Here is a 14,296-nt window from a genome sequence, read left to right as displayed (position 1 = left end):
GGAAGGACTTTCTCCTAAAGCCACAGCTATCACTGCTCATAAAGGAGTGGTGCAGGCAACCATTTAGGGTGAAAACCTTCTAGGATTCTCATGGACCTCATATTATCTGGTTTTGGACTTTTGTCCATAAAATGCCACAGGACAAGAGTCGGCAGGAATCTACCATAAGCCTGAGAATAGACTCTTTATTGCAGGAAACACTGTGCCAGCACTGAAGCGTTGGCACCACGCATCTCCTTATTCTTTGACATCTGCTGACCGTCATGTGCCAAGAAGAAGGTAACTGAGCACTTCAAGAAAGGAAGACATTGAGCTCGAGGTCACTGATACCTACCAACCAGACTTATTTTATTTCAGATTATATAGAAATACAGGAAGATTTCTTTTATAAAGGGTGAGCATCTAAGCATAGAATTGCCATTTCTAAATTCTTAAAAATCGTAATAATTTATTTTTTTTAACCCAGAAAATGTAGTAACTGGAGTCGGTGAAGAACAAATCTCCCTAACATCCACAGATGAACATTCACGATGCTGAATAATCCTCTCTGTCTCCTCATTCCTTTCCCTGTGACTCATCCATGATGCCATTTATTCTATTCACACAGTTTAACTGCAGATTTGCTACCCTCTTGTCATCATTTTAATCAGTAGATTTTTTTTTTCATGTGAACCTGTGAAAATATTTTGATTGAACTGGTGCAAAAATATTTCAGGCAAACCCAATGTATGGATGCCAAAATATGATGGGAGAATTACACACCTACTGATATATAATAACATTATCCAGTTGTTAAAGGAAGCAAGTGGGAAAATACAGGTATATGGTTTCTATCTAGTAGGGGGAAAAAAATGACAGGTCCTGATTAAGAGCTGTTAAAGGACTTGGATTCTGCTTTGCTTCCTTAATCCATTTGACCTACTGAGCATGGCCCCAGCCAGCCAGGAGAGCACAGATAAATTAGGGAGGTTTGCCACGCTCGCCTGGTGCAGTCAGTGAAAGTCATTTTCTGTAGCCTCTAGCCTTCCTCTTGGATATGCCTGTCATCAGGAAAACTGGGTCCGGGCTCACTACTTTCTCTTCCGCTCCTTTAGCTCCACATGTTTCCTGACCCTTGGCTCCTCTGCTGAGAGGGCTTGCCACCTGCACACCGGCTCTGCTAGCACAACCACATCCTGTACCTTCCCCGCCTCCGGGGTTCGTTGTTTCCATCGGCCCGTACGATAGCTGCATGATGGGAATGTGTTTGCATTCAAACCATCCTTGCGACTGGAAAACAAAGCAGCGCTTCCACTGCGATGCGCGGCAGGGATAGCTGAACAGGAAAAAAGGAACCAAAAAACACATAGCGTTGAGCTTGCTGCCTCTTTGGGTAGGATGATGGATGCTTCATGGGGATGGGGACCTTGGCCTTTGCAAAATGGTGCACAGCAGTGACAGTACACGTGAAAAAGAAGAGCTCCGTTTCTCAAAATGCTTCTGTCCTCTTCTTCCAAGGGAGACGCTGCCGTGAGCGCCAGTCATTTGCACTTTCTCCAGTATTCCCAATCCCATTTTTTCCCCCCCAGTTTTTTTATCTGGTAATTTCTCCAGGATAAGCATCTCTCCTTATGAGATGTTTCTTCTGAGAAAACAGAAGAGAATAGCTGCAGCTGGAGGCTGAGCAGGAAACACCATCAAGGAGGTAGTTTAACACAGAAATAAACCAGCCTAAAAAAGCAGACCCCCCCAAATGTTCAAGCTTGGAAGAAAAAAAGTATCCTCAGTTCCATTAGAGTTCAACATAATCTTTTTCTTACCTTTATTGATCCAATTCATGGGATGACTGCTATGTTGGTACTACAGCAAATGAAATTACTGCCCATTTGCTGCTGTTCAGGCTGCACCATTGAAGGATGGTAACTGAAGCAGTGGAGATGGGTCCTCCCAGGTGAGTTGCCAGTGCTGTACACGTGAAAAAGAAGAGCTCCGTTTCTCAAAATGCTTCTGTCCTCTTCTTCCAAGGGAGACGCTGCCGTGAGCGCCAGTCATTTGCACTTTCTCCAGTATTCCCAATCCCATTTTTTCCCCCCCAGTTTTTTTATCTGGTAATTTCTCCAGGATAAGCATCTCTCCTTATGAGATGTTTCTTCTGAGAAAACAGAAGAGAATAGCTGCAGCTGGAGGCTGAGCAGGAAACACCATCAAGGAGGTAGTTTAACACAGAAATAAACCAGCCTAAAAAAGCAGACCCCCCCAAATGTTCAAGCTTGGAAGAAAAGAAGTATCCTCAGTTCCATTAGAGTTCAACATAATCTTTTTCTTACCTTTATTGATCCAATTCATGGGATGACTGCTATGTTGGTACTACAGCAAATGAAATTACTGCCCATTTCTGTTCAGGCTGCACCATTGAAGGATGGTAACTGAAGCAGTGGAGATGGGTCCTCCCAGGTGAGTTGCCAGTGCTGTGCTCCCCAAGAGGACAAGGCAGGCACAGCACCCTTTGGCTGCATGGTGACTTTGGAAAGTCCCGGAACACATTAATGAGGGCTTCACCACAAAATGCTCCTTTGTCTAGAACTAGTTACTAACTTCAGTCCCTCCAACCCTGTCACCAAGGCACTAGGACTAGGACTGCATCTCTCGTGATGCTGAGATCATCTTCTGCGTACTTGTGGCTACCTGTGGACAAAATGAGTTTCATAAATGAAGCAAGTGAACTCAGAAGGAATCCAAATTGAGCATCAAGAATATTTAAAAATCAAAGATCAGTCCATGTCTCTTTTGGGCCAGATGGGAATGGGGAACTTCTAACCAAACCTCACCACTCTGAGCAATCCTACTGCTCACAGATGGATCTCTCCCCTAGGCAGGACTGTAAGTGGTCTAATGTGTGCTGACTTGCTGTTTCTTCCATGCCCAGCTCAAACTGGGAAACGAACAAAATAGCTCAACCTCTTGTGAGAGATTTCCACACCTATGGAGCTTTAGCCTGTTGTCCTAAGGAAATAAATTGTGCCATCACATTGTTCATCTGTAATTCCCACTCTCCTTACGAGCTTTTTGAATTCATTGGCCAATTTCTGTTGAAGTTGAAAGGGGATTAGAAATAGCACAGATAATTCTGTTTGTGGAAACTGGTGGCTGGACAGAGAAGAAAGGCTCAGCTCACTGTCCCTCTAGGGGACAGGTAATCTCTTCGACAGCAGCCAGATAGCTAAAGGGCATACACCTATCAGCCTGCCAGCCAGCTTGTTCCTAGCTCTGGGCAGCCTGCAGCACAGGTACTCCTTCAGCCCAGTGGGCATGGAAATAGGCTGTGGGGGTCAGGCTGCAGGGACTGCTGAGGGGACACAAGTCCATGGGAAACTAAGCTCTGCTAGTTCTGCTGCTCAAAAACCTGATGTGTTAATGAGTTACTATGTTCAAATGTACTTCAGATGCCAAATGCCAAAGCGCCTTGGATTTATTTATCGCACATCGCAGCCAAATGAAAGACCAGTGCTTCCAAAAAGAAACCACAGTGCTTCCAAAGGATCTACCCTTCTGTCAGCCCAGTTCTGACCTCCTTTGCACTGATGCAGACTGGAAAAAATCTGCATGAACATCCTTCACTGATTAATGTTATGTCTAAAATGCCACTTAAAACTAACTCCCCCCAAGAGTGCCAAAAGACACAGAAAAAATCGCCAACACTTCTGATAGGCTTATTCTGCTGTACAACCCTTTTGACAGTAACCCAAATTCACTAACCCTTAATTTCTCTGAAGCTGATAATGAATTTGGCTCAGTGTGATGAAGGAAGAAATGCCAAGTAATTCTTCATCTGAAGTGTGATCTTCTGGTTGCAGTGTCTAGAGAGTCCTCACACGGACACTTCCACCAACTAGTAAAAGGAATTTCATGCTTGAGCTGATGTCAGATCTATTTTCTTAAAAACAATGGTCAGCGTTACATGTGAAGAAGAACCTATGCAAAGAAAGACTCTGACTTTCATCTATCACAAAGTGTTTGCACAGCCTGTAGAAACCTGTTGGCTTTATAAACCCACTTTAAAAGTTGTGTTCTCAGGGCAGGAACACATATTTGGAATTCGGCTACAATTGGTTTGAATATATGGTAAGGTTATTTCCACACGTGGAGTTAATCTAGATTTCTTCAGTATGAACAGGTTAGGTTTCATTCTGAATGGCTGGCTTTCATCAAGTATCTACCTGAAGTCATTCCTTTAATCAATCAGACCAGAGAAAGATTTAGTCCTCCACCATAAGCGTGGTGGGCCTTTCTGTGCAGTAGGAACAGAGAGATCATTTTATTCCAAGTGAACATCAACGCCCAGCGATAGACAGGTGAGTTTCTGATACAGGAAAATACTTGTCTTGAATTTTGGAGGTGATATTTGGTGACATTCTCAACCTGGAAGAGATTTACTTTGGGACGTGACACGGCACAACAGCAAATCAGGCAGCTCCACTCTTTACCCATCCCACTGAAGGTTTTGCACATTGTCCTCTTCCAGGGGTAGATGAAACCACCCCTATCTTTAGCTCAGTCACTGCGATTGTCTTTAGTGGTAGCCATATGGTGCTTTGGAAATGCAGCCTTTAAGCCTCGGAGGAATAGTAATGGACTGCGTGAGGAAGGGCTTTCATCTCCGTGTCAGATGCCAGGAAAGGCTGTGCAAAATGAACTTTTATGAAGGCTGGAAATCTCTGGGTTTGGTACGTTAACTTTAGTGGTATAAAAATGCTCTAGTTGTGAGAGAGAATCTTATAGTGGAAAAATAACACAGTATCTGAACTGTTAGACAACCTTCTGAACACGTTAGTGAGAAAAATATCTCATGAGCTCTCACCTTATTGGTAAAAGTCTTATAGGCACAGAAATTTTTCCTTCCGGGAAACCCTTCTCAAAATGCCATTTGTCAATCAAGAGGTCACGTTCTCTAAATATTTAGATTTTTCATAGGTTCAGTTAGACCCTGAAAGTCATAATCCAGGGTTATCAACTACAGTTTTGAACTACCATTAACCAGAAAGGGCATAAAACCCAAGCCACCCATATCTTGGATATGTGAGTTGACTACTGTGTTATACATAAAATGGGCCACCATGGACAGTCTTTCCTCAAATAAAGGCTCTATAGTCATATAATAGGCCAACAAAGGCAGCATAGGAACAGAGGCCACTTTGCCTAGCTTCTGAGTCGCAGCGGAGGAGATGGGTACGGAGCTGCTGAAGCCAGCATCACTCTGGCTATGGAGGCAGCACAAGAAGTAGGTCTGACTTCCAGGACCTCCAAACCAGCTGAGATGCTAGACTGAGGTGGTTGATCAGTGGAAGTTCTTGTAAATCTTTGGATGGAGAGTCCACGTAAATCCTGTTTGAGGTGAATAAGTCCTTTTTGTGCTTCTGGTCCTTTGATGCACAAAGGATTTAAAGAGCAGCTGTGTATTTATTTTACAATGCATTCAGCGTGTATACTTTTGAACGATAAGATGGTTTATCTGTAGTTTGCTTAATCTTTTCCTGTCATTCATGGAGATTAAGCACCATTTTCATTGTAAACATTCCCTCTGCTCCCCTCATGATTCCCTAAGGATACACCAGTTCAGATTTCCCTTCAAATAATGAACAGGCAAGGGCTAATAAATATTTCACACATAAAAGGAATCTTGTAGCAAAAGGCTCCTATAGCCCCCTTCATTAGGGGGGATATTTCCATTTGATTTTTGTTTCTTGAATCCTTTTTTAAAACTTGGAGCAGAACATGGATTTCCAGTGAAAGTGACAAGCACACCCAGACCTAGATAAAATAAAATTATGGAAAATAAACTGCCAGGAAGCAGAGCTCCTATTTTGTGTGCAGTTCCGCCCCGTCCCACTTCCTATAGTGCATTTTAAAGAAGGGGCTGCTCTATATCCCAGCACAGTGAAGATTACTATACATTTTTCATTATCATCTGAAGCACACTGAGCTTTCAAGACTAAAGATTAAGTAAGGGGAAAGTGAAAATATAATTTACCATGAAATTTCTGAATTTATCAATTCTGAGTAAAAGTAAAGAATGTAAAATCCAGGAAGGCTCATATAATTTTCCCTCAGCTGGATTTTCATTAAGAGTTGCCAATCTATTGCATTTCTAGTCTTCAGAGAGCAATTAATTAGTAAGGCATAATGTAAGTTAAAGCATCTCAAGGCTCTAAAATTGAACTAAACTTACAGAAAATCTCAGACTTTTCACAGATAATCAAGCATAATGCACAATTGTACCAGTTAAATTCTGTGGACTAGTTACACACGTTTGGGGCTTGATTCTTTTAATGGTGAAACAAGCTGAAATTTTGCCTTTGATTTCAATGGTTCTATAGATTCCTAATTCTCAGTCTGGGCAGAAGTCATGCACAAAGCTTTGGGGTTTTTTTCCCACATTTTGAAGTTATTCCTTCCTTAATTTTGTCTACTGCCCAAGTACTCACTATCTGAGAAAAAAAGCATAAGAGGAAGCTGTATGTGTCTAAACATCTAATTCTTTCTTAAGTTTCTTTCGGTATCTTTACTTGGGGGAAGTAAGCCCGCAGATATCCAACATTTTTTGCATAGTCTCATGTTTTAAAAGAAATGCGAGTGGTTAAGAAAACAAGGAAATGGTGTTTTTTCTTTGAAAGAAGGTCTGATTCACTGGCTGGAAAAACTCATTATTTCTGTCACCCATTTCTCAGAAGGTGCTGCTTTTCATAGAATCATAGGAACATTTAGGTTGGAAAAGACCTTTACGATCCTCAAGTCCAACCATTAGATCATCAAGTCCAATTGTTGGCTGTAGGACTTCTCACTGGCTCCTGTGTTAGCTTTTGAATCCTTGCAGTTTACAATCCAGAAAAAAAAAATCTCAGAGTGAGTGCCTATTTTGTGAAAAGACTATAAACTGCAGTGGTTCAGTAAAGGCAAGAGCTTTTGGTAAAGGAGAAGACTGAACAGATAGCGACCTGGACACCTAAATCCACCACATCTCGCCAGGTATGTATCCTGCTCCTGAGATCTTTCACAACATGGACCTAGCCAGAGACCTTCCAGCCACGTGATAGTCGCATCCAGTTAAACACCGCTAGAGGAAGATGAAGCATCACCGAACACAGAAGTGGTTTTGGAGCTTCCCCTTCCACTTTCTTATATGTTGCTCATACCGGGTCATGCTCACCATTTGCTAACAAAAAAACCTCAATGATCAGTCACTGCCAACAGGGGCACAAGACCTCTGCATTCACTCAGAGGTGTGCTGTTGATGCCATGGCTAGGTCTGTCATCCTCCTTGGATGTAATAAGTGCCACTGTGCTCCCTGCCATCGAAAGGGAACTGCAAATGAGTATGAAATTATGCCTTTTGGCAGCTACACAGATTTTTGACCACATAGGTGTAGCAAGAGCCAAATCTGCTGGATGGTCAGCTTTCAAAATCTTATGCTTGAATCATTCACCATGACATACATGTACTGACATTAACAGAATAACACTGTTTTAGTACTTTTGTTTTCCTAGTACTATTCATCTCAACTGGACACAGAAGCTTTTACCTGGATCACCCACAAAGAACGGCAGGTTCAAGCCCTGATGATGTGGCTTTCACAAGTGGGGTGAGCTGAGACTTCTTCTGAGAAAGATGGTCCCAGACTCCCCCCCAGCCTCATCCACACATCCCTGTGGCTTTCTTAGGACTAGATTTAGTGCTACAGCTCTAGAAAAAACACAGCTCCCTCCCACCCTCAACACTGGTCTCCCCAGTCCTGGTTTTAAGGCTAATCCAACCACCACTGGTCCAGCTGATGGCTCAGACATGGCCTCTGAAAATGAAGCTGAATATTTCACCTATTCCACCATGATCCAGGCTGCACTGAAAGGGATGAATCCCTTCCCCCAGCCCCAAGCAGAAGCTGTCATTGCTTCTCTTTACAGCCATAGTCACATAGACAGAGAGAGTTGGTCCATTGAGCTCATCTGGCCAAAAAGAAACCCACTTCCAAGAAAGTTTTCCATCAGATCAGCTCAATGGACCAATGGAACCCACAATCATGCAATTTCTAGAGGGTAGGGAATGCACGATAAAAACTGGGAAGCAGAGATCACCCCCTTGTTGGCAGTGAGCAGTTAGGTCAGATTCGGTAAATCATGTAATTGCACCGCAATGCTGCTGTCTCAACTGAGTATAGTGGTTCGTGTTCTCTGCAAAGCCTCCTGTTTTCCAAAAAATCATCTCCAGAACTGGTGTACGCAGCAGTGTCACTTGCCTTTGCAGACTGAATCGCATTCACAATTCCATCTCCATACTCCCCTTTCCCTTCCTGAGGGCACAGAGCCTGGAGGACTGCTCTGCAAACAGCTTTCACCAACCTTGCCTTCATACAAGAAGTTTTGCTTCTCTTTCTCCCTTTTGCAAGGTGTTGATCATACACCACCAAAAAGCAAAGTCCTGCTCTGATACACAGTTCAAGACCGTGCTAAGTTTTGACCGCTTGCAAGCACCTCGTTGTGGTGACCTGGTTCAGAGCGCCAGCAGGCTTCGAAATGGAGAGGAAACCTTTTCAGCAAGCTCTCAGCAAGGTGTGCAGGGAAGGCAAGAGCAGATGGGGAATGAGACAGCTCTGGGGCTCCTGGCCTGCTTGATGGAAATGAAATAGCATCAGCAAATTTGTAAGAGCTGACTGAGACCTTTTTCAAAGAAGCACAACAGCTGCAGGGCTGACTTTGAGGCTGTCATCCTGTGCTGCGTGGTGCACTTTGACCACGCTCTCACAAACACTGTCTTCCGATTACAGGCGGGCTCAGACACTTCGCTGGAGAAAATACTGGGATGATACACCAGCACTGCAAAACACCCGGGCACTCCGCATGTAACAGTTAGGAACAAGCAGGTGCCCAGCAAAAGTAATAGCAATGAGGATGTTCACAACAACTAATGAAAGCAGCAGCACCATAGTGCAGGGAGAAGTGGTGGGAGAGGTCATAAAATTTAATAGAGTTCATTGACAAAAACCTCTGTTTTTCTATATGCAACTTTATTCCCTAAAGAAGGGAACTGGGTTTGGACATCACCTGCAACAAGAGCTGTGCTCTGACCCCACGTAGGTCCAGTTACTAATGGTTTGTTTCAGCTCGGTCTTGCAAGGTCCTGCCCTTGCTACTCCCTGAAGAGGTTTGAGCATGTGTGCTCAATTTTAAGCATATGTGTGTCTCCCATGCCTTCCACAAATGGGGAGCGTGTTTTGATGCTGCCATGAGCTATAGGACTGGAGTTGGGACACTCAGCTGCAGCACCTCATGGGATTGAGCCTTACGTGATTAGAAGCTGCGACTCAACATGTTGCCCTTCTGATATGGTCTCTTTGGACTCTCAGAGTTGACACCAGGCTGTGTATCACTCAGTTGCAAAAGGGACTTTTGCACTGAGAGCAGGAATATGTCTTAAGGAGTGAGTAATTTTGCTGCATGCTGTAGCTTCCATTACAGTGCTTTACGTCAAGTGCTGCTTCTTGCCTCAGGGAATATTTTCCCACTCTCCAGTTGTTTATAATAATGAAAAGGCTAGTCTTGATTTGGAAAGAGCAATGTGCACAGATAAGATAAAATTGCTGCTGAGGAACTAAGAGCAATCTTTTTTTTTGCATTATCGCTGGCTGAAGGCCTGCACTCTCATATCCAGCCTCCCTCTATCTCACCAGCAAGCAGCAGAGCCCAGCGCTGTAGATGCTGCTCAGCCACTTTCCCAGCCATCAGGAAATGAACGTTTTGACAACTTAGCCAAAATAACAAAATAACTAAAGTTAACAGGATAGCAGCTGTGAGGACTTATTTCTCACATGGGGCTTACCCACAACTGTTGTTACACGTGGAGGTGGAATGATGGGGACCCCACGCTCTCCCTTAATTTTATGTATTTATTGATAGAAATAGCTTTTGCAGAAGGGGATAGGTTGACACTTTTGAAGTTGGAAGTCCAAAGCCCTCTGACTGCTAACAGAGAAAAGACAAGGGCAGTCTTTTTGGATTGCAACACCAGCATTTTCGATCATCATCCAGGTGACCAGGTTTGGAAAGGGAAAACTAAGTTCTGCTTCAGGGTTAACACAGTCCTAAGTCTAAAGATCTTAGCAAGACGAGTTTTATTTGCTGTTGGATTAGGTTTCTTTTGAAAAGGGGACAAACAGGAAACGGGGATCTCTCCTGCACAAAGCCGTGCCCCTGCTGGGTCGTTCCACCCCAGCGCACCAGGCAGGAGCAGGGCTGCCCCCGTTTCCCACCTCCCTGTGGCAGCGTGATGAATGATGAGTTCCCAGAGCTGCAGCTGAAAAAGGAGAGACCAAGAAAATCCTGCATCCCTGCGAATCATAAAGACAAGGTAGGAGTCCAAAGCCTCTTGTTGAAGGGTTGGGAAAGTTCCTGCACATCAGGTCTGTCTGCACCAACACAGGACGTCTGGTCTCCCACACTTAGACAAAACAGGCCAACATGGTCTCTTGCTACACCAGCCATCATAGCAGGATTTGTGGCCATCTGTCCTGCTGTAACGGAAGCAGATCCATGAACTCATGGCATCAACATGTGTGACAGTCATTCCCACACAGAATGGCTGGAGGATGATTCACTGGAGCAATGAGTTTTGCCCAGGAGCAGAAAGTTAAGTTGCTGGAAAATTGTGCAAGTGTATAGCCTACAGCTCTGGACTTAGGAGCTGCAGGTGGCAGTTAGGGATGGCTCAGCACCTTGGGGCTGTGTGATGGATGATGTAGGATGCAAAATGCTCCAGACTACCTCTCAATGAGCAGGTCTGCATGCATTGCCACAGGAGAGGGCTTCTAGCTGGATTCCAGAGGCATCCTCGTTCCCAGGTTGGCCACACCTAGCCTGAGTATTTCTGTACTGGGCTCCAGAGCACAGTGTGCTCCTATGTTGGTTTTATAATGTCTATCATCAGATGCCTTCCTGAGGTAGCCAGTTTTAGAAAGGGGCAAGTTTTCACTTGTACTGAAGGAAGACAAGTGTCGTGGGAGAAAGCTGGAACTGGTATAAACTGGTGTAATTTCTTCAAAGTCACTAAAATCATCTCCATTTATACCAAATGATTTGGCTTTTGAGGGGTGAGAGGTTAGCCAGTGGGCAGCTCAATTAGACAAGTGGAAGGCAGAGTATTTAGCTGTTTATGGGGTGGCGTTTCTTTATGAAATTCTCCTAACAACTCTCAAAGACTAATGAGAAACATATCATAAGGTGACAGCATTGATAAGCATTATCCTTGACCCTAGCTATGCTATAACACAGAGAGAAGAAGCAAAGGCTGGTATTTGCAGTGCAAAGCAAGTCCCTGGAGAGCTCTGCCCAGACTACGCAGGCTCCTTTCTGCAACAGGACTTTTGTAAAGCAAGAAGCATTTCTGAAAGGCATGGGTTGTTCCTTCTAGAGAGCTGCAGGAGCTCTTGTTGGGGTTTTGTAAAGATTTGGCATTTCAGAAGATTGATAACCTTCGCTGTTTGAGTGCCTCAGACCTTAGCCTCTTCGTAATGTCACTGTCCTTAAGACAAACTACAGCCCCCTTCAGAACAGGTTGATATTCTGGTAATTTTTTCCACCAGCTCCAAAAAAATAAAGTGATATTATATGCTGTGAAAAAACAGCTGCTGTGTGGTGTGATCCTGCACTGAGAGAAGAAAAAAACTCTGGAAAAGGCTGTTACAAATAGACGGCTTTTATCACCATGGTGTGCCCTTTCCTTTAACTTGGTATGAGAATGAAGTTGTGTCTTAAACATCCCAAAACTGCTCTACTTGGACACAACTGGGAGGATGCTTGTCTTGTGCTGACTGGGTGGTGGTGGTGCGGTACAGTGTTTTAGGGGTGATGGAGAAGGTTGAAGAGGCCTCAGGGGTCAGGGAGCACAGCCCTCCCAGAGCCGCTGTGGCTTTGGTCCTGAGCCAAAAAGTGGGGCAAGCAGCACTGGGGCAGGGGGTGGCCGGGCAGGGGTAGAGGTGCCAGGAGCACAGGGCCAGGTCAGGAACAAGGCTAGCGCTGTGGCATCATTTTCAGGAGAAAGAAGGGACACACATTTTTTCACAGTCATATAATCCTAAACCAGCTTTACTGCTTTTTCTCTTACACATGCTCAAATTAACTTTGGCTTGACTTCTGGGGAACTAATCTTGTCCTTAAAGTTAAGCACAGGTATAAGTGGATTTTTGGAGCAGAGACAGTGTGCTAAGCCCCTGGGCAGGATCAGCCATACACTACAAAGAATCTGCAGAAAGTAAGTATGGGTTTTATACACAAAAGAATTTCTACAAGAAACCTGATTCTAGGAGTTATATTCATCCAGCCAAGAAAGCAGAAATTTCTCATGCAACCTACAGCAAATCATCTCAAATCTCCAATATTAATTGCGAACTGTCTGGAAACGGTCTTCAACCAAAAGTTATTTGCAGAAATCACTCAGCTAAAACTTTATGACAAACAGATCTGTTTTACCAGTAGTTTCTCTGGGAAATAATGGGCCAAGTTCAGCAAGTCTTTCAAATGCATTCACGTAGCTTTGTTTCTGAGCAAAAGCTGCTTGCTGTCAGGCTGGGAACGTCAGAGCAGTGCCAGGAGCAGGCACACACACGTGCATGCAGGATTGGGCATAACCAGAAGCATGGTCTGGGACAGAAGGAGATTCTCAGAATCTGAGGAAGTATTTAACCACCATTAAATCATCCAGAACTGAGAAAAGTCATGATGAAAAGGCAAGACTGAGAGGGATGGCATAAATTTGGGGTTTCTTATTTTAACTGCCCCATCCTATGTGACACCAAAAGCGTATTTTATTCAATTGATCTTGACTGAATTAATGGTAGTTATTCTAATTAGGTTCTTACTCTAACACATATTCTACTAAAATCCTCTGAGAAGTGTATGAACGCAGGCTTGCCCAAGTTCAAATCGTGTTGCTCCTGAGAAACCCCACCCGCACCTCAGCCCTGAGGTCCTGCTTTCCTTCTCGCACTAGCTGGATCCCCTCTAAGCAGCTCCCATGGCCTTGAGCCTTGCTTTCCTCACAAAAGACAGGATGCTGCTGTCTCCATCCTACGGTAACAGCCCATATCTGCTCCCGACTGGAGAGAAAGGGGCCTTCAAGAGTCGGCATGGGACCATTAAGCACTTAGCAAGATGATATTCTCCAGGCATAGTCCTCGTAATCTTGCATTCATTTTACTAAGTGAAACCAACCAATGCTTTCACACTCATGGTGGGGGTGACCTCTGGCAGGGCGACCGGTGCTGGGTCCCTGAAGCCTGGGATGAGGGGATAGCTGACAGGACAGCATGAGGAGGTGAACTGATGGGCCAAGGAAGGGTCTGGGTGAACCAGAAAACTGGTGTCTCCAGCAGTCCACAAGACCGGTGCAGAAGGTGACAGTTGTTTTTCCCCGATGATAATTTGAAATGCAGCTGTGATACAGCTGCACGGGAGGCTTGGACTGTGTGGGGGTATATTTTATTACCAAATAACCGTGCTGCACTTTACCAGCAGTTACCGTCTGTTGTTGGCTTTGTAGCCACTTTCCCCTTCTTGGAATATGGCAGGAAATTTTAATAAATAAGGTCTAATTTCACCACCTTTTTCAGCAGCCATCCTTAGCTTCAGTGCATGCCCACTGGAGATAGCCTTGCTCACTGTCTGGCTATTGAGTGCCTGTTTAGTCATCACTTTGCTGATACTTACAGGAAAGAGCTATTGTTCCCGGGCTTCCTCATCGAAAACAGAAGTTCCTGAATTTCTACTTGCTGTAAATTAAAGAAAACACCTCTGAAGAAACCATTTGGTTCTGATTCATAACTGTCGACATTTTTTGACTGTAATCTGTATGGATTGGTTTGATTTTTTAATTCATAGCCTCTGAAGGAGCAAGAGGAATTTAAGCGAACCTCTTCGAGCGAGGTTATGGTGCAGCTCGCAAGAAAAATGCTGGAACAAAAGCAACCAGCACACCCATGCGACTGCCCGGAGGACCCTTCAGTTCTGAGAGATGCTCAGCCCTGTGTCGGTGTTTGGAAGAAGAGAGCAAGGTGCTTCTCAAGGGGTACTTTCAGTGTAACCAATCTATTTATGAGGTTAGTTCCCAGGAAAGGAACATGAGCAAAATGGATCATTTTAATTAATCAAGTTGATAAGCACAATAGTTGCCTGATTCAACATAATATGGCACAAAAATCATACAGTCATTTTGCCAATACCCTTCTGCTACATTTGACTCGTTTATAATGCTAATGTTGCTGTTCAGCTAGGAAGG

The 14,296-nt window shown here is 44.2% G+C and overlaps 1 protein-coding gene across 1 annotated transcript in view; it reads right to left on the bottom strand.

Annotated features, from left to right (window-relative positions):
* KDR (kinase insert domain receptor) overlaps positions 1 to 14,296 on the bottom strand; it is a 90,595-nt gene that overhangs the window by 40,155 nt on the left and 36,144 nt on the right. The window contains exon 4 of the mRNA XM_035897734.1: positions 1,182 to 1,315. Coding sequence (XP_035753627.1) covers positions 1,182 to 1,315 — 134 coding nt within the window. The remainder of the gene's footprint in view (positions 1 to 1,181; positions 1,316 to 14,296) is intronic.

The sequence above is a fragment of the Egretta garzetta genome, unplaced genomic scaffold (genome assembly GCF_000687185.1).
Source record: "Egretta garzetta isolate BGI_Z169 unplaced genomic scaffold, ASM68718v1 scaffold46, whole genome shotgun sequence".
Lineage (NCBI taxonomy): Eukaryota > Metazoa > Chordata > Aves > Pelecaniformes > Ardeidae > Egretta > Egretta garzetta.
Note: the sequence above shows the minus strand (reverse complement) of the source record. Positions and strands in the feature narration are given on the sequence as shown.